The sequence below is a fragment of the Sinohyriopsis cumingii genome, unplaced genomic scaffold (assembly GCF_028554795.1).
Source record: "Sinohyriopsis cumingii isolate HCF-2022 unplaced genomic scaffold, ASM2855479v2 utg000198l, whole genome shotgun sequence".
In the NCBI taxonomy this organism is placed as follows: Eukaryota; Metazoa; Mollusca; class Bivalvia; order Unionida; family Unionidae; genus Sinohyriopsis; species Sinohyriopsis cumingii.
The window spans coordinates 2,569,608-2,594,921 of NW_028315875.1; the positions used below are offsets into that span (position 1 = coordinate 2,569,608).

General features: G+C 33.2%; 1 protein-coding gene across 1 annotated transcript; it reads right to left on the reverse strand.

The window, feature by feature from the left end:
- Positions 1 to 1,516: 1,516 nt before the first annotated feature.
- LOC149774580 (GPI-N-acetylgalactosamine transferase PGAP4-like) lies at positions 1,517 to 19,287 on the reverse strand. Its single transcript, XM_089945036.1, has 2 exons — positions 19,004 to 19,287; positions 1,517 to 5,781 (listed from the first exon to the last, which is right to left on the reverse strand). The coding sequence occupies exons 1-2, from the start codon at positions 19,004 to 19,006 to the stop codon at positions 4,522 to 4,524; spliced, it is 1,263 nt and encodes a 420-aa protein (XP_089801162.1). The 5' UTR covers positions 19,007 to 19,287; the 3' UTR covers positions 1,517 to 4,521.
- Between the last annotated feature and the right edge of the window lie 6,027 nt (positions 19,288 to 25,314).

Below are 25,314 nucleotides of genomic sequence, written 5' to 3' on the forward strand. Positions count from 1 at the left end.
GGGCAAGTATGCTTTGTATAAAGCTCTCAGAACTTCAACTTCTATTCATAGTAGAGGAAAACTACTGTTAACACACACACACACACACACACACACACATTGTTGGCATCAGCATATATAAAATCATACATGTACAGCCTCAATCTTTTTTTCTTCCATGTCCTAGATGACTTCTTGGAGTAGGTTTTAAAGCATTGCCCTCCCCCATGAGAGAGACCAACTTTGTGAAGATTGTGCTTTAGCTTAAGCATTTTGCACCCTGTAACCGTACTTTTCTACCCAGAGTTAAGAAACTTAGTGAGGAGATGCACCTTGAAGTGTACTACTTCCTCAGTGACTTGGGTCCAATTTTGTGTTGAGTTTACTTCTCAAGTTCTGTTCATGCAGGAATCATCAAAATAGAGGATTGTATGCATCTCTATTTGTACCACACACAACAAAATAGGGTCACTGTGAACTACATTTCACATTAGTTTATTCTGCATTTAGCTCATTACCACATTCCCAGTAGGGTTTTTGCATTTGTATATATATATATATAGAGGTCTCTCTAGGATTTTAAAACTAGGAGTCCAGGACTCCCATTTTGGTGAAAATAGGAGTCCCACCATCAAAAGTTGCAGTTCCTTCTTTCCTACAGAATCAACACAGACGTGAGTGCATCTATTTTTAGATGGAGAGGTTTTCGTAATGTAATCACTCACTGTAATATAGCTTCATTACAACAGTCCATTGACAGGATCGCAAATTGATAGTTTATTTATTTGTATACGTACTTGTAGTAATTTTAGGCAGATAAATAGTATCTGATTTGCTGTTTTTTCCCGTATTTTCACAAATACGTGTCAAGTCAGAAAACAGCTTAGACCTTAAAGCGCATCTCGCGAATTCCACAACACAGCATTGTTCCATACGTTTCTGACCTACATAATTTGCATTTTAAAGTTAAATCTTTAAAAAAAATAATACCTAGGCTTTGGTTTCAATTTTTTGCATATTTTTTCTGAATATATTTGCCCGATGATTTAAGAAAACAAACAATAAACTGGTACATCCCAGACTTAAAGTCTGCCATTATTTCCCATTAGGCCTACTGGTTCACTTACAGTTTCAGACTAATTTTATGACCAAATACTGTATAAGAGGCAGTTAATATATATATATCCAGATCACCAATTCTGATCGTAAAACACAAGTTTGTATGTTCTATCATCAAAGGATAGCATGCAGGAAATTGATGGTTGCTACCTTGCTCGGAAAAGGGTTAATGGTCCATCAGCTGTCGCTACAACACTAGAACTAACCAGGATAAGGCAAGGGGCATTTTAAAAAAATTTGGTATGGTCAGTAAATGTACCTCTTAAATAATCGCAGGGTGAAGTCATTTTCGCTTTCCTAACAAAAGACAACTTGTCCCCCACTTACGAATGGCATTTTATCTAAGTCTCAACATGTCTTGATTCTGAGGTCAAGTGCACTGCTTCATCTGCTACATTCGCAAATGAACACAATAGCAAAAGCTAAAGTTGTTTATTTTGATGTACTTTTATAAATGACCACATGTACATCTTTGGTCTCTCTGCCTCTGAATTCAATCACTGTAAATATCAGTACATTTACCCACCCCGCCGCCAGTGAAAGCCTCTGAACTTGCCACCCAGCTACTGCATAATGTTCTTTTTTATGTATCAAGGGGTCTTTCAGTCACTGAATTCTGTCATTGTAAATATCAGCACAGCTAACTGATCAACACATTTTCCCACAAAGCAGGTGGCTGAAGCAGGACTGGCAAGTCTTTGAATTTTGCTGCACACATTACAAGGGTACGTAGGACTCCCGCCTCAGTGATTTTCTGCGTCAAAAATTGGCATCCAGAAACCACCTGGATTCAAACTTAGATTTCATGCACCAATATGTTTGCTTTTATTGCAGTAAATTCTGGAAAGGTACATCTAGGTATGTTTTTACCAAACTTCCATCAGAATATATTGACTGGGTTAGCTGCATTGATTGCAAGCAACATTCCAAGTTTGAGTAGACGATAGAAAGCCCATAAAAGGCTCACGCAAGTCTAGGTTGGACATGCATTTTCTCCATGCCTACAACCACCATTATGTCCAATGAAAATAAGCACAGTGCAATGTATTAGAATGAACCATTCACATGTATATTTTCATGCTTGTTTTGGATAGATAAACTATAAATAAAATATTTGCATGATAATCATTTCTTCGGGTTATTTCACCAATTTACAGATCAAATAAGTGTCAAGAGTCAACGACTTTTAAGCGTTAAAATCATATAACCGTGGACAGATTCACTTTTAGCACGCTATGTAAAACTCACTAGAAAACAGGATACGATTGGTAAAATGGGTATTCTTTGAAAGAAAAAAAATACTATATTTATAGTTATAAAGACCTAGGGGTATGAACTATTTTGTACTTTAGACTCCGTATGTAAATTTGAGTTTGAGAGATATGTATGTATTTGTCATGGCTTGAGAGAAGAGAAGATTGTAAACCTATGAAATACCCTGAACTTGGTTTGTATCAAAAAAGTAATTCCTCTTAAGAAAAAACTAAGCATATTCTCCTGTTAGAGACAGAGAGACCTTTACCTATAGACTACCATATTGGTCCTGGTAGTTCAAGTGAACAAGAATTTTGTTGAAACGAGTTACTGTCGTTAAAATGAGTTGGGAACTCATTAAGAATTCGAAAATCGACTTGAACTAGATTTTTAAGGCATTCAAACAAATTCATAGCTCTTTCAAACTACTTTTAAACTAGGACAAGTTTTATTTTGTATAGTTTAAATCAGTTTTCAACTCATCCAAGCTATTGTGCTTTTTTTTGATATTACAAACAGATTTCTTTACTAAAGCTGTTCTGCTTTAAAAAGGTTTCTTTATTCAAGGAAAAGTAAAAAACCAATCACTATGTATATGGTCTAAAATAGCATCAAACATTTTAAAGACAATTTGCGACCCTGGTACAGTCAATCACGTACTTTGTACATTATTTCATATCAATTTTATAATTGCATGAAACCAAGATCCCAACCTGGACTCGTACAACAAACTGTTATATATCGCCAACAATCAATGCCCGCAATAATTATAACAACATTGGTAGACGACTGAAATTGTTCCCATGGCTTACAAAATATATTGCTGCATTTGAGTATGTACCCATTACTGACTAGATACATGCAAAGGCAAAACTTTACTCTCATTAAGATGAGTTAAAATGTTAGTAATGAACATAATATAATCCTTCTAAATAATTCAACACAAAAATAAAAAATAAAATTTCCAAAAATGTAAATTCCTTCATAGCTGGGAGTTCAGTTCGAGTTCTTGACTAGTTTGTAGTGAAATCGTCATATAATTTATCGTGTATATATACAAATACGATCATTTAGAAATAACCACGATGAGTTAAAAAAGCAGGTCCATGTAACAGGATAGACCTGAATGGATGCTTGGATCAAACAACACAATGTGATGAAAGATGGAAATTTATGAAATGAATAAAAATATATATATATTCTACAAATACAGTGGTTCTTTCACGCTCTAAACTTGTGTCTCTTTCAATTACTCTATCCAAACACTCACAAATAGGAAGAAAAAAACCCCAATATTCATATATTCAAATGTATGACAGTAAGATTCACATAATCTCACATAATAAAAGTATGATTCACATAATCTCACATAATAAAAGTATGATTCACATAATCTCACATAATAAAAGTATGATTCACATAATCTCACATAATAAAAGTATGATTCACATAATCTCACATAATAAAAGTATGATTCACATAATCTCACATAATAAAAGTATGATTCACATAATCTCATGAGATGAAAGATTCAAAAAATTTCATGTAATGTCATGTATTGAAAGTGAGATTCAAATAATCTCATGGAATGAAAATAAATAGTTAAATAATCTCTTGTAATCAAAATAACTATTGTACTAAACTGAAACAACAATCGAAATAAATGTGACTGTCATTTATACAGCCATATGATTTATAAATATTTGTAAAACTTTGCAAATGTGTCCACTGACACACCACACAGTTCTCTCAAATTCTTGGGTTGGCCCACACTTGTATCGGCTGCACAGGGTCAACAAATGATCTCTCTCTCTCTCTCATATATGTGAATGATAAGAGAAAACATTTTATCTTTGTCTTTTAAAACATAGGACTAAGTTCCAATGAGAAATTGTCCCATAAACTGTTGTTATAAATAAATTTCATTAAACTGCAAACCTAAAAACGATAAAAGGATGTAATCTATGGCCAACTACAGTATCACCTCTTATGCTCTCTCTCCGAACGGAAGTTAACCTCCCACTAAAATGTAAGTATTTAAGTGTTTCACGAAATGCCAAGTCTGTCCTCCTCTGTGTGTGCGTGTATGTGTCTGTTTTGAAGAAAACTTGTCTAAATATATGTATTCTAATATTCAAACTTCAGTCCTAATTATTTCCAAATACAGCATCAAACTACGTAAGGATCAATCATTTCCCCGCGGACAGCTGATACAAGGCCAATATGTTTGAATAGGTTCGGCTGTACAAGTTTAGCATTCAATTTTTTCTCCTTTCGGAGAGTGTCAATAGCGGTATCTTTGCCAAACTTAGGGTAGCAATTAACACCATTTAGATAATTCGAAACTATTCTAGCACCATCATTCGTGTAAAACATGGCAGGAGTACAACAAGATGGTGCTGGCGTGACTTGATATAAAAATGTAGACATGCGCCTCAGTTCTATCAAATTCTGTCTCCCAATAGTTAATAGCACCAGACAAGAATAAAACATTATAGAAATGCAGAGAAAAGACAACGAGGTTGGTTTGTCTATCCAATTAACATAAATCATGACGAAAACGGAAGTAACTATCACGCACATTGATATCAGTTCTGGTATCCTCTCTACTTCAAGGCTAATGTAACCCAGAAGTCTTTCTGGATGATACAGTTTAATAAAGGTAACATTTTGCCTCCTTGGATTACGAATGCCAGCATTATCATATTCTTTCAGAACATTGAATAGCACCGGAAACAGTTCCCTCCTGGGAATAGCATCGTCTTCGACAAGTAGAATGTAGGTTGAATTGAATCTCAAAGTTTCCTCTAAGCAATACACGTAGTCCCTTTTCTCTTTTTCTATCACAGATAAAGAATATACAGGGTCCTTGCTACTAATATTAGTGTATTTTTCGAAAACTTTGATCCACTTTGGAATAAAATAAATTTCGTTATGATTTTCTGGTTGAAGATCAACATTGCACACAAAAAGAGCTATCTTATTTCTTTCATGAAAGTCGTCAATCAAAGTCAAAAATTCTGACAAGACCTGTGTAAAGTACATCGGTTTATAGGCATCTCTCGTCCTTGACATTGTGATAATGGTTGCGGCAATATAGAGACCATCTGAAAGCCCATAACTTGTCTTGGAATTACCCGAAATATATTTCGAATTATGAACAGTATTGGGCATTCTTCTATAATAGCTACGGAGATATGCTAGTGATTTGTTCAACCGCAGTGTATTTTCTCTCTGTAGTAAAGCCTGTTCTTTATCTTTGTCCTTGTGGAGCAACTCAAAGGCGCTGTGACGTAACCTCCAGCACAGCACGGGCAGAATGAGAAAAAAGGTCACAGCATACAACGCAGTTAAACAGAAGAAGAGCCGACGATCGAAGTATGGCAAGCATCTCCGTAAACATTTAAAGCAGCATCCCCAACATTTTCCCTGTAAAAATAGATAAAGCAGCTATGAATTTAACATAAGGTGGCATATTTTTTTCCTTCCCATGTAACTTTGTTTACGAAAATGTCTTGATCCGGAGGAAAACAATGTCTATTGCTTCTTGAATCTGTTTATATACCCTTAAAATCATCATTACTGTCATATTGTGCACAACCTATATCAAAGAATGTAACTTAATTTAACAGAGAATACTTCTTCAAACGGGATCTTGCTCTAATCATTACAATTAATACGCTCTTAAGATAGTTATATAAAAATAATGATGTGGTTAAAACTTTATATCGTCTGTTCAAGCATCTCAACTTAGGTCAGAAAAAAATAGAAGGCACGAGAGAAAATATAACAGAAGGATTAAGCTCTGTCCGAGTTCTGGGTTGTTCTAAAAATCTGTGGAAATAAAAGTTGAAAATGAAATACATTAAAATCATAATCCAACATGACATGAGACCGAAAGTACGAGATTTAAATTTTAACATATTTGTGCTTAAATCGTCTTGAACCCTGTCTACAGCACTATGCAGTCGACAGCGAGTTTTCCGAAATGACAGAAACTTCTGACATAAAGTTATGTGTGGCATTAACAGCTTCTAACAAAAGGAATAATTAAGTTGATAATTTTTCTTATTTTGCATGCTCATATTGAATTGTTCAAATGAACTGAGCTTACCCTAATCTACTGCAGAAACTTTAATTATTTAAAACTTATTATTAATTCCAGCTGATAATTCAAATAACTAATTAAAAGTACTGCTCTACCTTGTCGTACAATACCTGCTAATGAAATACCCCAAATGTGATAAAGATGATTGCAAGGATTGCTGCATATGTAAAAAAACACTCATAGCTGGCATTGCTTTCTTGCTAAAGCATTTGAAGGATGTGCACTAGAACCCTTTTACACCTACTAACGAAAAACTACAATATCAAAGTTCTCAACACACACACACACACATATATACACACACACACATATATATATATATATATATATATATATATATATATATATATATATATATATATATATATATATATATATATATATAATTTTTTTTTCTTCTTACAGGCCCTAGGCAGAAAGTCATGATTACCTCCCTTTCAAACAGAGAAAGTAAAAATGAAAAAGTACATGATTATTTTAATATATTAAATTCCATAGCCTCACTAGATCATAATGGAGAGCAACTATTCTTCAGTAAATGTCGAAATTAATTTTATTTCATACTGTGCTCTATCATCTTCAATCTGGATTTTTTTCAAATCAGCGACTTCACCTTTTCCTTCTTTCATTGAACAAAGGTACACGTATCTATGGCACACTGGTTACTGAAGTCTTGAAGTACAGGATGTTCTTCCATTATTTTGTCTACTTTAATCACTGTTTCACTGTACGGAATGGTGCTCCTTTGCAGTTACCTGTTTACACACTAATTTCAAGTGTCTTCACGGCATACGGTGTTTTATGGCTTTTTAAAAAATACTATGTTAAACACTCCAGGTTAAATTTGTGACGTGGAACAGCTGATAGTTGCAAGTTAGTATTTTCATTTTGCACAAAAGGATTTTGCTATCGAACAATCTTACACCAATCACAAATTGCTTTTAATATACCATCTCTTTTCATGGCTTTTCTAACCTAGGTCTCCCAAGTTTTCACATTTGTAGCTTGCCGCCAGCTTTATCAGCGTCCTTCAGCACAGACAAGACAGAGTCAGAATTAATCATAATTCCGAATTCGAATTCAAATTCTCTTTGTTGTCTTCACTTGTGCTCTCTCTTTTTCTATAGTTTCCTTTTTGTTAACCAGTGTCATTTTCATCGCAGTTACATTTCCTGCAAAACGAAAATCGATTTTGCTGACATTTTTTATTTTTTGTACTTTTCTACTATCTTTTAAAAAGTTTCTACTGATACGTAGTACCCTGGCCTAAGTCACATATAATGAAGTAGCAGTTGTTACCAAAAAACGAACTAGATATCATGAGAAGTCTCATGGTAAAAACCCTGTGCCAATATTACTTTTCATTCACAAAGATTGGCGTGGGATTATTTCCAAGATGGTCACTGTACAGTGGCAACTGTATTGTAAATCAGATCAATACCAATTTCATTTAGGGCCAACAAGACATCACAAAAAAATGTTTTGGTCAAAAACAAATGGCAATATTACATTTCATTCATAAGAAGCAACACTAACATAGTTTCCACTCTGGCTGCCATATTCGACATCAGACCAACCCTATTTTTTTTAATGACCAGTTAGACAAGAAGCCTTTCTGGGAAAACACTATGTTAATCTGACCATCTTTTAAGAGAAGATGCAATCCATTCAGACGGAGTAGCAATAACAATATTTCAAGCTTGCCACTCTGGCAGTCTTCCTGGCCATCAGGTTAGCATCATTTTCATTTAAGACAAATAACACATCATAAGAAGGCACTTAGTGAAACCTCATGTCAATGTGACTGCAAACAAGAGGAGCGTGAGTGTGAGTGTGTGTGATTTGGAATTTTAACGTAGCTTGAACAATTTTTCAGTCATATCGCTAAAATATCTGCAGTGCAGCAGTTTTATAGTGATCTAGCATTGGGACATCATGCTGCAGACATGTAGCATTATGTCCCACCCAGTCACATTATCCTGACACCAGACCGACCAGTCCTAAAACACTTACCTCTTAATGCTGAGCACTAAGCGAGGCAGCTGTTAGTACCATTTTTATAAGTCTTTGGTATGACTCAGCCAGGGTTCGAACCCACAACCTCACGTATCCGAGGCAGATGCTCTATCCACTAGGCCACCAGAGCGGTTACAACTAGGAGTAGCCAAAAACAAGATATTTAGACATCAGATCGTATCATTTTCATGCAGGATCAACCTGACATCATAAGACGTCTTTTAGTAAAACCACCAAGTTGATATGACCATCCGATGAAAAGAAGCAGCGATAATATGACTTTCATGATGGCCATCATGGCAGCCATATTGGCCATCAAATCGACAACAATTTCAGTTTAGAACCAACTAGACAACACAAGTTTTTTTTTATATAGTGAAAACCCCATGTAGATATAACCATCCATTTAATTAAAGTAGTGACAACAAGACTTTCAAGCAGGCAACTGTAACATTAGTGTTACATGGGTTAATAATAAAGCATGTCGAATAACCCTCTCAAGGACTATAATTTCTGTGATGAAGATGGCATCAAAACTCTGTTATGCCTCTATGGTCATAAACTAAGTAGCAGAAAGAAGCGAAAAACAAACTAATTTTGTAAAACTTAACAAACAATTTAATTATCAAAGGTATAAAATGAAAATTTAAGAGGAATTTACAGTATCATGAACTGAATCTAAAATAATCCTAAACAGTTCTATTCAAGTACAAAAGAATGGAATGTTCCGAATTAGTTTCAAATTATCGAATGTACAGGTCTGCCAACAGTCCTGATGTATCAAAATGGCTTTGTTCAGAACTCCTTTGAATAATTCCTAGTCCCGGAATAATTTTTGTCCTATGAGCACTTTGTAATTCCAATGAATAATCAAATGTTTTCTTTCAAATAATATCTAAGCACATCATTAAATACATCTGCAGCCTGATATTACATCAAGAACATAAGAAATAAAATGAAAATAATTAACTAGCTCCACATACTTATATACAAGCATAAAGATGTTCCTACCAGCTACATGACTTTTGCCAATATCCCATATCATAAAAGAACCCACATGATTCCACCAAGCAGAGAGAAATTACAACAAATTTGTCAACAGGTTTTATTACTAGTATTATTAGTAATGATCGTAAACACTTCCTACATAACCTACACTCTTAATATTTTAAAATAGAATATATATATATATATATATATATATATATATATATATATATATATATATATTCCTTTCCAGTTACCTTGACCTTAGAGCTGCTACAAATCTGCCAGCTGCATAAGGTGTGGAGCTAGATGAAATTCTATAAAATATATTCATTGGTGACAGCCTAGATAACCAAAAAAGGCCACTGATTTCCCTTATTTTTGACCCTATTCTTGGGGCAGAGGATGTGACTGAACGCACGAGACACAATAAAGTCCAGATAAGCAGCAGGCTAAAGTTGATTGAAAAGACCTTCAACGGTTAAAATGTTATATCTTCACATGGACAAAGATTATTATTTATATTTTCTTTGGTTGTGACCTTAATGTTGAGACTTAAGTCCTGGTTATGGTATCTCTAATTATGATATATATCTGGTTCAAGCTTCATTAAAATATATTCAGCAGTTTAAACGTTATTCTGCAGAAATGTACAAGATCACAAGATTACATTTTCCCTTGCCCTCCTGTAAACTTAGGTAATCTAGTGTCATGGGGCCTGTGTATATGGCACATGGCACACCATCTACTTCTGATATAGACAGAGGCAGTGTCATGAAATTGCTCCAGCTGTCACAAAAATATGGGCAAGACAAGCAAATATTGGATGGAAGGATCTGGGTGAAAAAAATTAAGCTTGCAAGTCACAGCTCCAAAAGAGTTAGTAATATTCACCTCTCACCTTCAGATGAGAACAATGAAAGTGGCAAATTTGACACCTTTATCTTATGTGTAGATATTTACCAATTTTCATACAACTACTTCTATCAGAATCAGTGTTACAAACACCACACTGAGAGTATATGTAACCTTAAAATGCGACCTTGACCTTCAAAAAAGAAAAACATGCTGTCTAGTTCTGAAAAATGTACAAATACACCATCCAGCTAAAAGACGAGTTTTAGTAAACCTTCTAAGCAGAATAATAATGAAGATTTTGTACAGATTTACAAAGTATATATACACTGATTCCATGATTTCTTTAACATTCATGTGGGCAGTGCCACTTGAATAGTTTTAACACCAAATGATTGCTTCGGTAACCATCAAATTCAGTGTGTGATACATGAAAAAAACAAGAATTAGGTAAATATGGCATAGGTTATCATTGAGCTTCCAAAATATATGGCATGGGTATGGCTTGACCCAAGGGCAAAGTTTTCAGTACAGAAAATGTGTTTTTCTTCCATATCTATGTTAATATATCTGGTTATAACATAGGAATCTTGAGTTTCCAATTTATAAGACAAAGACAAGTCACCTACTTTGTGGATATGACCCAGGATGTGTCTGAAATACAATTGCATATATTCCCATTTCCTTGTGCCCAGCAAGTGTATATATAGTTCTAAGATCGGGATCTTAACAGTTTCCAAATTATAAATTATGGTCAACTTCAAAGTCACAGGGGTACAACTCAGGGTCTGTGTTGGATATATATAGTTCTGTCTCCTCAGGCTGGGGATCTTAACAACTTCCAAGTGATGACCCAAGAGCAAGCCTCCTTTTCAGGATCTGCAATGCAAATGTGTACAATGCAAATGTGTACAATTCTCATGCCCTTCAACCAATATATGGTAAGAAGGTGAAGTATCAACTACATCAATGCAATAAGCCTGAGGCAAGTCCACAACCATAGGGTCATGATCCATGATTTGTACTGGATATTCCAGCATGTCTGGTTCCATTTCACATTCTTCAAACCTATATACGGTTCTTGGGTGGGGATCCCATCAGTTTCAAATTGTGACCCAGTAGAAGCTTACCCAAATGTACCATCCCTAGAGCAAGACCTGAGAGTGTAACTCAAAAGCCCAATTCATATGTTATTGCACTAGCCTTGAAGATAACATAAACCAACTTTCAGATCTCCACGTACAAAACTTCACACCTTTATATTGGAGAAAAAACAGTAACTATTTCTGGACACCCCAAGCATCCTACTTAAAACTTTAAAACCACTAGATATATATCTAAAGACTCCAACCATGTCCCAAAGTTTCAAGTTTAGCAGACACACAGAATTACTAATGGAGTGGCAGGTTGACAAAGAGAAAAACATAATCCCCATTTTTGTAATAGAGGCATAGGGATAAAAGTCATGTTATTTTATATATTTAAACATTATGATTATTAATGATAATTATGAAAAGATTCCAAATACTATCAATATTTAGATAAATATTTAGATAATATTCTTAAACTGACAAAGTCCACCTTCCATGAAACAGCTTTTCATGACATCAAAAACAAAATCAAATTTACTTTTACCTGAAAATAATGATATAATAACAACACACATTAATGACAACATATTTATTCTAAAATTTTAAATACTAATTATAATTTGATTACAACTATAAACAACAGAAACTCTAGCTGAAACAATTTTTCCATCTACCTTAATAATATTATATTTCAATTGTCTTCCATTTTTTCATCAACTATAAATATTTCCCTTAAACGGTCATGACAAGAAGAAATGGTTTTGAGGTGCAGTCAACTCCGCTTATATGCATAGCCTCGGGACCGGACCCAAGCTATGCATATAAACAGAGTATGCATTTAAGCAGAATTCATGCATATTTATAATGAAAAATGGGACCATACTTTCACTATGCAATTAAGTGATATGCATTAAAGTGTAGCTGACTGTACAAAGTAGTGAATGGGAAAAGGTAAACCACAAATAACAACCTATGCTTGCTGCAGCTGAATAATAATAATAAAAATAACAACAACAACAACAACATTTTTTTATTATTAACTCAGGTTTATTAACGGGACACATAAGACTTTTTTCACTTTGTGGTTTTGTATGAAGCTGTCAATAGGTGAATAGTATTTGTGATAGCCAAGATCCTCAGATTAATAGCTAAACTGGCAAAAAGAAAATTTGATTCTGTTCATTCAGATGATAATTTTAAATACTCTGATTATTATCTCTATTATGATAGTGGATAGCAACACGTCTTGCATTCAAACATTCATAACAATCATCACTGTCCTCTTTCCAAGAACAAAAATGTAAATTTTATTAAATAAACAAAAACTAAACCAATTCAATGGATGCATTGTAGGCACAGTACAAATCCATTCAAGGTAAATATATACATAGAATTCATTAACATAAGAGTTAAACCTCTCTCACTGAAAGTTCAGCCAAGTTCAGTGAGTCTAAACAGACAAAAGGGTTTGGGATTCTAATACAGTATATGAGAATTACAGCCAAGCACCTGCTATGTTTGCTTGAATAGTTCTGTTAAAGTGTAGTTTTATGTGGTGTGATACCTGAAAAAAAGAAAGAATAAGGAATATAAATGAAAAGAAGATGCCCTGCTGCAGTACATGCAATGTGTAATGAAGAAATGCAGAGTAAAGCAACTGATCTGGTAGTGTTCTTTATTAAGCAATATTAATGACATTAGAAAAAGTTTCTAGTTACGTAGATAGCATGCATTGCAGTCATGCATTAAAGATAAAAATGATGAGTATATATGTACACTTTCACTTTCTACAAATATTTCTAGCAAAAAAAAAGCTTTATCCTTATATTGAATTCATATCCATTCCTTTCTCATTAATTTATGTAAGACTATCATTGTGATATAAATATATTGTAGCATCAATTGGAAATCATGCAATCACCTGGATCATTATTAATCCAGCATCTATAGAACTTTAACTGTTTTGAGCTGCCTATCTTTCTTTTATATCAGCTTACTTTGTCATTTTCCATTGGCTGGAAGAATCTGTTGCATCTACTGTACTGTGCTATTTTCTCCATCTTCTTGCTAAAACTATTCACATCAGAACAGGCAGTTCTTCCAAAAGACACATTTCTTCTTCTGGGATGTGGGTCTTTGCCAATCTCATTGTTGGTCTTTGCCAAACTCATTGTGGGTTCTTACCACTCTCATCTTGGGTCTTTGCCACTCTCATCTTGGGTCTTTGCCACTCTCATCGTGAGTCTTTGCCATTCTCACCATGAGTCTTTGCCATTCTCACCATTACATGCAGTCATCAGCTTCTATGGTAACTACTGCAGTTCTTTGATTATGTATACATTATTCCTCTGCACTATTTATAGTGCTCAAAAATGACATTGATGTTGTTGTTGTTGTAGGGTTTAATGCCATTTTCAGCATAAGATAGGCTATACATGGCGGCCAGTATAATTGGTGGAGGATGAACTCTGGAAAACCCCGGGAATAACCACCGACCCACGAGAAGCTACTGGCAGGCTTTCTCATGTACCCACGCTAGCCGAGCCTGAGACTCGAATTCATGCAGACAGAGGTGAGATGGCAGTGATTCGTAACGGTGAGCGCTTTAGACCACTCGGCCACCCCCAAAAATGACACTGATGCTTTACAAATCTGAAAGTTTTACTTCGATTATATATCTAAACCCCAAAGTTTGACACTACTTTATGAATCATAATATTGACTTCTTACAAGGTCTATAATTCTGAAATATTCTTAAACAAAGTATAAAAAAAAGAGAAAAAAACCAACAAGTTTTGTAAAACTCAAATTTATTTCCCTAAAATACAAAGCAAAAATGTACCAAAAATTAACTTGCGATACTGTGAATTAAATCCCAAATAATCCTTGAATTTCTAATGCAAGTCCTATTGAATAAAGCTCTGAATAAACACAAGTACAGGGCTGATTTCTGCTTCAGATATTATTGCAGGAAATTATAAATACTTTTTCCAGAAAACAAGATTTTATACTCCTCTACCTGACCATGGTTACAATTAGCATTTTATGTATGAAAAAAACCTATTACCTAATGAAAAATTACGATCTAGAATGTTTCAAATGTTTACAAAATAAAATCTTAGTTGTAATGAGAAGATCCATTATCAAGACTTTAATAAAGAACATTGTAAACACAATGTCCTTGACTCAGACCAAGATATTAATCGTAATATTTATCTTTCAGCCAGGAAAAAGTAAACAATTTTGTTTACACAATTGTCACTGATTTTAGACAAGGTAAGCTATACAATTTTAGACAATGCAAATTAAATATACAAAACACACCAAGGAATGTACGTTAGGCCCCAAAATTATGTGTTTCCAGTCGACTGACTTTCCCTGTTTTCATTGCTGGCCTTAGCCTTCCCCACCCCCAATAAAAAATGAAAAATAAGTTTTGTTACAAAATTCCTAAAATTGCCATGTGCATTTAATCAAGCCAGTTTGTCTCAGTACTTGTAGTGCTTAGTACAATATATATATATATATATATATATATATATATATATATATATATATATATATATACACACACACACAGAAATATCATAATAATATATATAAATAATGCTTTATAAAACCCCACCAAATATTATGACTCTGTGGTCTTATAAAAGAAATAGAAAAGAGTAAGAAGCAACCAGCTTTTTAAAATTCAACAAATATTTTTTTTCTCGAGAATACAAAGTGAAATTGTGAAAAAAAGAACCTACAGTATTGTGAATTAAATCCTAAATAATCCTAGAACAGACACAAAGTTCGGAATAAACTTTTAGTGGAAATCCAAACTAAATCGAAGGGTCGAAGTGTTGATGTGCTGGTGGTGGCCCGTGTAGTGGTGATGTACCAAAAGTCTTTGTTGGATCACAATAATGCAACCCAAGAATATAACCTTACTTGAAATTTCAATATAAATTGAAGTCTCTGTTTCCAAGAATGTTAATTTTGAGTGCTTCTAGAGAAGAATAACTTGAATTAAATAACTTGAGCAAATAAATTCCAGCCCAAATGAGTTACTGGACACAACAATACTACAACTGATTCTTCTATGATCTTACAGCATGAATAATTAATTTCTAGAAAAACAAGATTATATAGTCCTCTACATATGACCTCGGGTCAAAATTAGCATTTTCGATAATAAAAAAACTACCCCATGGAAAAGCACCAAATTTTTACAAGATAAAATCTTTTATAATTAACAGTATATTTCTTAAATTATAATAAAAGAACATAGTAAACAACAGGTATACCCAGTTTTTCATGGGGAATTTCCAAAGTTCTAGACTGGTATTGAGATAAACATGTTTACTACAAAACCAAAATCAATGATTTATCAGGTCCGGTAGAAAATGAACTTTTTTGGATGAGTTCAAGTCAAAAATACGGTTATCCATAGCATTTAATGAAAATATTTTTTTTAAACAAAAAACAATGCAAAATAAAAGATGCATAACACTACCTGCACTAACTGTAAACAAAAAAAACAACAAGTGCAACAGGAAACACACATATTTTGGAGGGGGACCAAGGTCTCAGATTACACATATTAAACAATTTGTAACTACATTTAAGGAATCCACCATTTAATTTTGGGGGAGTGGTCTGAGATTTGTTTGAAAAAATATTTCCAGCTTTCAACAACATTAAAAAAAATTCTTGTTCTGATTAAATTTAAAGCAACAACAGACATAAATAATAGTATCTACCTTATATTAGTTGGAAAAGAATAATAAATTACCTCGAGGAAAATAAAAATACCCTGGATCAACAACAAAAAAAATTTCAGGCCCCCACCCTCACAAGCAAATTAACTGATTGATTCTTGAATGTGTTTCAGAATGTTTGCATATCCATGTAAATTATCTTAAGTTGTTTTCTTATCAGTTTCATTGCTAAGTTGTTACTCTAAGTCAACTATGTGAATTTAATTGGAATATTAAATCATGCTTTTCTTGTATGCTAAAGTCCCAGTGAAACTAAACACTGCTCCAGACTTATGTTTATACAAAACATAAACATATTGTTTATTACTATTTGACTCCTGTGCATGATCATACAACTCCCTCTATAACAATTAGCTGTTCTTGTTTAGGATTAATATACATTATGCTGCTTATCCATAAACAGTGTTGTGAGTCAATTAAATGCAAGCCTTAATGCTGTTACTGGTGAACCACACAAGCCTATGATTTTCTTCAGTTAATCAACAGGCTGTTTCTAATGAGTACAGTGTACATGTACTTCCAACTGTACTTTTACTACATAGTATTCTCCCTTAAGTACTGGCAATAATTTTACCTTCTGTTTGGAGATGGGAGGAAGTGGTGGGCAAGTTTATGATATAACAGTAGTATAGATATCTAGACTTATAGCACTCTGGTGAAAGTTTATGATCAGTCAATTGTCACTGCTGATAAATTATGGTGCAGGTCATACTAAAATCATGTAGACTTTTTCACTTGCAACGTAGACAATAGTATTTCCTTAGGGACCAACCATTTCCGGGGTGGGGATGGGCTTGAATATTTTTTTAAAATAAAATTTCTTACCTTAAAATAACTAAAAAAGACAATTATTCTTTTTCTGTAGAAAAGAAAAGACCGTCGTTCAGCTCTGCTTCACTAAAATGATATCCTCAACACATTTGTAACTCACTAAACTTTCACTTGAACAATGAACATGTCCAAATGAGGATAAAATATTTAATTTGTTTTGTGCACAAATGATTTCAACATGATTTGCATTAACAGCACAACACCATTCAACAGATACATAACAGAATAGGATTGCCTGTTCACATGCAAATTCTTTGATGCCTCCATGACTTGTCAAAGGGTCTATTGTTACATGTTTAGGCTCAAATAAACAGTAACACAAGAAAGAGTGAAAACAACAAGCTTTAAAAAATATAACAAATTTATTTCCCTGGAAAAATACTGTAAAACAAATGAAAAAAAATAAGAACTTCCGGTTTTATGAATCAAATCCAAGAATAATCCATAAATAAACTTTCAGAAGTCCTAATAAAAAAATGTTCTAATGAATTAAGTTCGAGTCCCAATGAAGAATCCAAGATAGAAGGCGATGATGTATGATGTATACTGTACTGTGTTGAAGTCTACAGTTCTTTGTAGAAATGCAAGAAATAATCCAGTGTTTGAATTAATGAAAATTCTTTGTTCAAGAATTCTGCATGAGCACCCAAAATATTTCCAGAGAAACGAATTAATCTTTTAGAATCTAAATAATCTGAATAAACATTAATATGTAATTCCCAAAAAGACACAACAAAAGAAACACCTTTATGTCCTAGTGTTTAGAAGCCTGATTGAGATCTCTCTCTCTCTCTAAGCAATGGTTTAAAACTATGTAATGTGCAATTTTGGAAATGCCTAAATGCAAAACAGAGGATCACATGATCATGTTTACATATATAAAAAAAATTGTAGCCCCATAATGACCTTGATGAGAACAAATCAATTTACTCTGAAAATACAATTTAAAAAAAGGTTGTTTACTTCACTAAAAACTATATCCAACACAACCTCGATCTCAATCTTATTATTCCCACAATAAAAATATTTTACAAAAATTGTCGACGTGACTGTTACTAATTTTGAATTAAGGCCAGGAACCAAGTCATCCTTATGTGTCTACAAAAATGAACAGTCAAGGTCAAACTATTTTCTGGAAAAAGTAAGAGTTCCTAGTAAACAGAACTACATTATTTTGACATATAATGAAATTAAAAAGTTAAAAGATTTTAAAACTTACAAACAATTAAATCAGTTATAAATTAAATCAAACATACATAATATTATTTCCAAAGTAGTGAATCACTGTCACATTCAGCAACCTTAGTTCATAATGTACATGTATTGGCCCCTCTTCTAACTTCTAAGGAGTTGCATCCTTGTATATGGACTTGGACTTACGTCATATCAATGTGCTTCTTGCTGGTAAATGTCTTGACGAAGGTAAATACCGATTTTATGACTCATTTGAAAAATTATAACACAAACAGATATTAATGAAAACCAGGGGCAATCTTTTCTCACCTCTGCCAATTTTACCTACCCCTCGCGACGCTTACTTGAAAATTTATTACAGACCTGGCTATAAAATTAATTCATGATAATGAGCTAAAAGAACTATACAAATATTCATTATAATTCTTTTAAAGAATAAACTATACTGATGTAAAATAAAAATAAAAATGGTTAAAATGAGAATCCAAGGCCATGCGCCAATCCTCGAAAACTAAATGGTCAGTACACACATGCACTTGATTGGGGGGGAAACTAATGTGTACACTCATCAAATAATATGTGAGTGTACACATTAGCCTCCCCCCCCCCAATCAAGTGCAAGTGTCAGTACGTTGCATAATCCGAGTTTCCTCTGCTCCCCCGTTGCCCCCTCCCCCATGTCCAAATAGCAAACATATTGTGGGAAGGGTCAGAGATAGGATTATAGATTACAGTGTTTCTGTTCAGACGTCATATCTCATCATAATGGCTGTTCAACTCACTTTCAAGTAAAGCACACTTACCATTTTCACAGCTTATCTAGTTCAACTCGTTTGGAGCTACATTCCATGCCACCAACGATAGCATCAGTTCATGTCGATTCGTAGTGTCCAGAACACACCTAGAGAACTTAACAGTCTCGTGGTAGCCTTAAGAGTGTATAACGAGACTATTTGTCATACTTTTAGGTCGTTGACTGCCCTGTGGGCAAATTTATCTTTCGCCGTTTCATCTCATGAGTGAAAATCCTAGTCAAACGTTGTATGATCCTTAAGATGTTTACTCTATGATACCGTATTGGCCCTAATCTACATTTAGAAATTTACATTTAGAGGACTATTTGGAATATGCCATTTCTCGAGAAACTGGGAGCAACAATATGGAATTCCAAATTGTAGTATTCGTTCTCGAGAAATTTCATGGCGTGGAATTCGGCGTGTTTTAAAGTCAAACTTCATCAGAAAGCTTCTTTATAGATTTTCATCAATGTAATCCTATAATGTATACATCGAATTTGGGTATGTATGTACGCGTGTTTGTGTGCACGCGCGTGTGTCTGTATGTCTGCCTGTGTGTATGAATGTAGAGTTTCGACACTGTGATGTTATAATTGATGCCTCGCAAGATCTATACTATTAAGTTTGGTTTGATTTCGTGGGCTTTTAACATTATTTTTCAGAACATGACAGGATATACATAGCGGTCAGTGTAAAGCCATGGGAAGCGGCCTGCCAGTTTCCCCTACCTACGCATACTGGTCCTGGTAAATAAGATCTACTAGGAGCAATAAGAGACACTAAGTACAATAAAGGGGCACTAATTAGTCATCGAAACACTTATTAAAGAAATACAATGAAAATTATTGTCAATATGGCTGTTTGATTTCTTGAATAACTATAGTATTTACAGTGGTTTATGCTGCGTGATTTACTTTTCTTGGACTTCAGTACCATTGATGTGAAAAATAAACCCGTTATGTTTTAGTTATCTATATTTGCAAATAAACGAAATCTTTTTTAGCGAAGGAATAGGTTTTTTTGTTATTTTATAAGTTTTTTTTTAAAGAAAAAAATAGCCAGTTTATAAATGTATTAAGAAACGACTATGTGTTATGTATATTTAATTTATATTATTTGTTGAATTTTCTTAATGATTTTATGTTATTTATATATATTTTTTATACTTGAACTTTGTTACAAATCAAGTTAATGGAGTACCTGACCAGGGGCATTTATTTTGTAAGCAGCATAACACATAGCTAAATATTTCTCAATCATTGTAGATTAAATATTCAGAACAGCATAAATGATAAACATGATTCTGACCGTATAAACCAGAATGGAAATTTCCCATTACGGTGACAGAGTATGTAAAAAAAAAAAAAAAAAAAATGGTACTTGTGACCTAGGTCAAGCAGAGGGCTATACAATCTTGTTTACTTAATAATTATTCATTCTTGTCTTCATATCCGAAGTAGAATCAGTCTTTTTGTTTTGTTCAGTTTCTAAATTGGGTGGAATAATTTATTAGATTAATTATTTATTCACTGTAATTACAAAATGCTCAATAATATTCTTTGGCTTAAACATTAATTTGAAATTATAATGAATTCATGCAAGGACATTTTGGATTATATTATTGTGATACATCAAAAACTTAGCAAATCACCATAACCCAGGCGATTCAAGACAACAAGTACATCAACACATTCAAAATAAGAATTTGTTATAATTGATGGAATTCAGACGGAATTTCATTCATTTGAACTTGTGATCGAACTATTAGGATTATTTGAGATATAATTCAGAATATTGTATGTTCTTTTTAAATTTTCACTTTTTGTTCTACGGAGATAGATTAATGTTGAAATTTACAAAAACTTATTGGTTTTCGCTTGTTTCTGTTGCTGAGTTTAAGGCCACAGATAAGTAAAATATTTAAAAACTTACATATATTTAATAAAAAGTCGGAAAAAAACTATTATAAATTTATCTTCCCTTGCAGATATTCTAAAAAGATAAAACATATTTTTAAATGAATTCAAAATTGTTAGAATTCTTTACTGAGTAATCAGTTATATATTCATATGTGTCGTATTTCATTAAACAACAACTTTGTTAAGTAAACAATAATTGATTAAATTTATTATTTATTATTCAAAAACAAACATCATTTTCGAAACCCATCCTAAATTATCATGTTATTGATGCCCACGATAACTAAGCATTATCATCATGTTATTGATGCCCACGATAACTAAGCATTATCATCATGTTATTGATGCCCACGATAACTAAGCATTATCATCATGTTATTGATGACCACGATAACTAAGCATTATCATCATGTTATTGATGACCACGATAACTAAGCATTATCATCATGTTATTGATGACCACGATGACTAAGCATTATCATCATGTTATTGATGCCCACGATAACTAAGCATTATCATCATGTTATTGATGCCCACGATAACTAAGCATTATCATCATGTTATTGATGACCACGATAACTAAGCATTATTATCATGTTATTGATGCCCACGATAACTAAGCATCATCATCATGTTATTGATGACCACGATAACTAAGCATTATCATCATGCTTTTGATTGCCATGATAATTAGGCATTACTATCATGTTATTGATGGCCATGATCACTAGGCATTATCATCATGGAATTGATGGCCATGATAACTAGACATTGCTATCATGCTATTGATGGTCATGATAACTAGGCATTATCATCATGGTATTGATGGCCATGGTAACTAGGCATTATCATCATGCTTTTGATGGCCATGATAACTAGGCATGATCATCATCAAATACAGTAGAATATGTGCTGTTTGTCACATCACCGAGAAAGTCGTCTTTGATCCATTGACAGAAGCGTACCCTTTTAACCCCACATTGATAGTCCCCTCTCCCCCAACTTCTGGCTATCGACCCTTTCGGTAACCTCATTAGCTGCCCTGTCTTTCCGAGCTCTTTAGTGTAAGGAGGTTACGCTAGAAGCATTTCCGGTAGGTATTGCTGCTGGTCGACATTCATTGATTGCAAAACAGTACGAAGTGAATGAAATCATATTTCTCGCCACTGACAAAATTTCCAATTAAACTCCCTAAATAACTGCGCGATATAGTAATTGACTGATAATATTAAGACACAATGGATATAATCAAATATCAAAGGGTATTTGTTTAACCTGTGCAAATACTTGCAATTTAAACGTTTTTAAAAATGTAGAAGATAATGTGGGAATAATAAAATAGAGAACGCACAATTCCTTGACAAATCAACAACAATAACAACACAAACATATGAAAACAAAAACGAATTACAATTAAACTGAATGTTGAAAGTATCATTTTATTTTAGTTAGTCAGTTATGAACCTTCATTCATGATTATGTTCTACATTATGCATAACGCTTAGAAAATGCATCTGATGATGAAATCCTTCTGTTAACCTTTCTTAGTTATAAAAAAATCACGTACAAATAAAATAAAAAATTTCCACTGCGTAATTTGTTTCCTTCGCGTTCGAGCTTAAACTATCAAAAAATTCAGCAATGAACATAGTTTATTGTGATAATGTTTGTTTACATACGACGATTGCATACTTTCTCAAAATGGTGCGTTTCATGCAATTATTATTGTCAGTTTTGACAATTAATTCTAATTGTGTTGTGGAAAGCTGAACAGATATGTATGAATATGATGATTAAAACGTGTTTTTATTTTTTTTCAATGAAATTTTTAAAAAAGAAACAAGATTAATATCCATTGCTTATTTTAGTTCCATTGCGTTCAATTTTTTCCGTTATGTATTTTATTTCCATTGCGTTCCATTTTTCCATTGTGTATTTTAGTCATACCGATCTATGATCCACTGATCACGTATTTAAAAAAAAAAAAAGAAACACGAATAATATCCATTGCTTATTTTATTTCCATTGCGTTCCATTTTTCCATTGTGTATTTTAGTCATACCGATCTATAATCCACTGATCACGTTCCACAATAGCTAGACCATTTATCTAAGCTTATGTATCCTCCATAGGGAAGGTGTTTGATTTTCTGTAACAAATCAAAAAGAATTTGGAAGAAACAAAGTATTTATTATTCTTGTTCATGGTTTGCTCTTTGCTATCTGTATTTTATTATTTTATGGTGATTCATACTCACAAGGTGACTGGAGCTGGTCCCTTTGTTTTCCTTCCCGGTATATATTTTTATGACATATGCTTCCTTCCTCAGACACTAGGTCTTGCGGCTGGTTTCTATATCATGGTCCCTGAATTTTTTAGTGATCTTGACCAAGGATCAATCTAATGTATTATGTGTGTGTGTGTGTGTGTGTGTGTGTGTGTGTGTGCTATATTGTTTTAATCATGCTATATTGTGTTTGTGTTAGGAATGACCATTTTATATCTACCTTGTTTATTTACTTACAAAAAAAGAGAAAAGGTGTAAGGAATAATATTTGTATAAAATTATGTGTTGTGATTGTTCTCAGATTACAGTATAGTAATTAATTTCTAAATAGTGACGAGACCGGAGTTTTTGTACATAGTATATATATATATATATATATATATATATATATATATATATATATATATATATATATATATATATATATATATATATATAGAGAGAGAGAGAGAGAGAGAGAGAGAGAGAGAGAGAGAGAGATTTTCTTCATTGTATCGCTGTATACATATGTATTTCCCCAGTCCATTCCCCCATAGTAATTGTAAACTGGGAGAGGGGCTAGAATTCACTCATCCGTATTGATTAACATAGCTAAAGACAAACCACTTGGCAAAGACGGATTCATAAAAAGATTAAAAGATAAATTATTATGCGTAGATAAGTATCAGGATTACTTATCTCATGAAAATAATAGTTGTTGTGACTCGTCGTGTACTATATATTGCGTTCAATAAACAACATCAATAATGCCATCTTTATGTAAAAACTAACTCGAGTGAGATTACAGAACATCTAGTCATGGACTGATTACATTACAATAAATGACGCCAGAATAATAACTCGTATGTGATTGAAAAACATCTAATCATTATCTGGATTGCTATATTAGACTCTTGTAAAAAAAAAAATAAATAATTTAAAAAAATTACATCACCATGTAAGTTTACAATGAATTTGAATAAATTACACTTTATCACTCTTGGTTGTTTGTCGCAAATTTTCTTACCCGATCTAAATCATAAATTTATTTGTTTCCACTTTGTTCGTGTAGTTTAGGTTGTTATTTATTTACTGTCAAATAATATTTTGAATAAGACTAGATATCAGTGCTGGATCATTATTTTTAGTGTGCGCTTGCTTATAAATCTCCCTCAAATAATGAACGATGATGCTTGCAGTCTTAGCACACTGCATGAAAAGAGTTGTCTTTCTTGAACTTTGATTCTCTGATAGCATGAAAAAATGATTTTTTATATAAAAAAAATCCATAAAAATAAGGATTTTCACTGCATTTCTTGAATAAATGCTTTGATGACCACTTAGTACCACTTTGTAGCACGTGGTGCCTCTTTACGCTTGTTTTTGTATTTACCAGGACCATACAGAGGAGAGATGCGAGAAAGCCGAGCGCCGTAGACCACTCGGCCATGTAGCCTCCTATTAAACATCTCGAAAAGCTATTCGTTATCACTTACGTTATAACTGATTTATCTTTGTAACTTTATTTACACACATACACACAAATCTAGGTGCATAAATCCCTGAAAGTTCATCAAGTGTTTTTGGTATACAGTAAACAGATTGAATTGTGGGGAGTAAAAAGAAAGTGCCTGAATGACATGCACCTACTAAGTTGACAACACCTTACAAATCATCGTGTTCGTTGCAGAGCAGGCGATTTTAACATTCAGTTTTTTAAACATTGAACTCTGGCCTTTTATTATGAACAACCCCTTCAATATTTCAAAATGTATCAGCTGTGAAACACACCATCGAACTTCTTACTCGGACCATCCTCGAACGAAAACGGACCAAAATGTACATAAACGAACTCAAGACGAAACAAACAGACCAAACTGAATTATGATTTATATGTTGTAATAATTTGTAATAATTTGTAATAATTTTACATTATCTTTGGGTTTTATTCACGAGGATTTTATCAGTTTTAAATTTGATAGTTTCGTATGTTGAAAGAGATAATATATGAAAAACCTTAGTGGGAGATCTGTTTTGTTTTGCACAAAACTTAGTCACATAATTCAATATTTTATAACTGTATTGTTGCCAGGGGGTGCATAACACTGTCATTTTGTGTTGTTTTTTTTTTT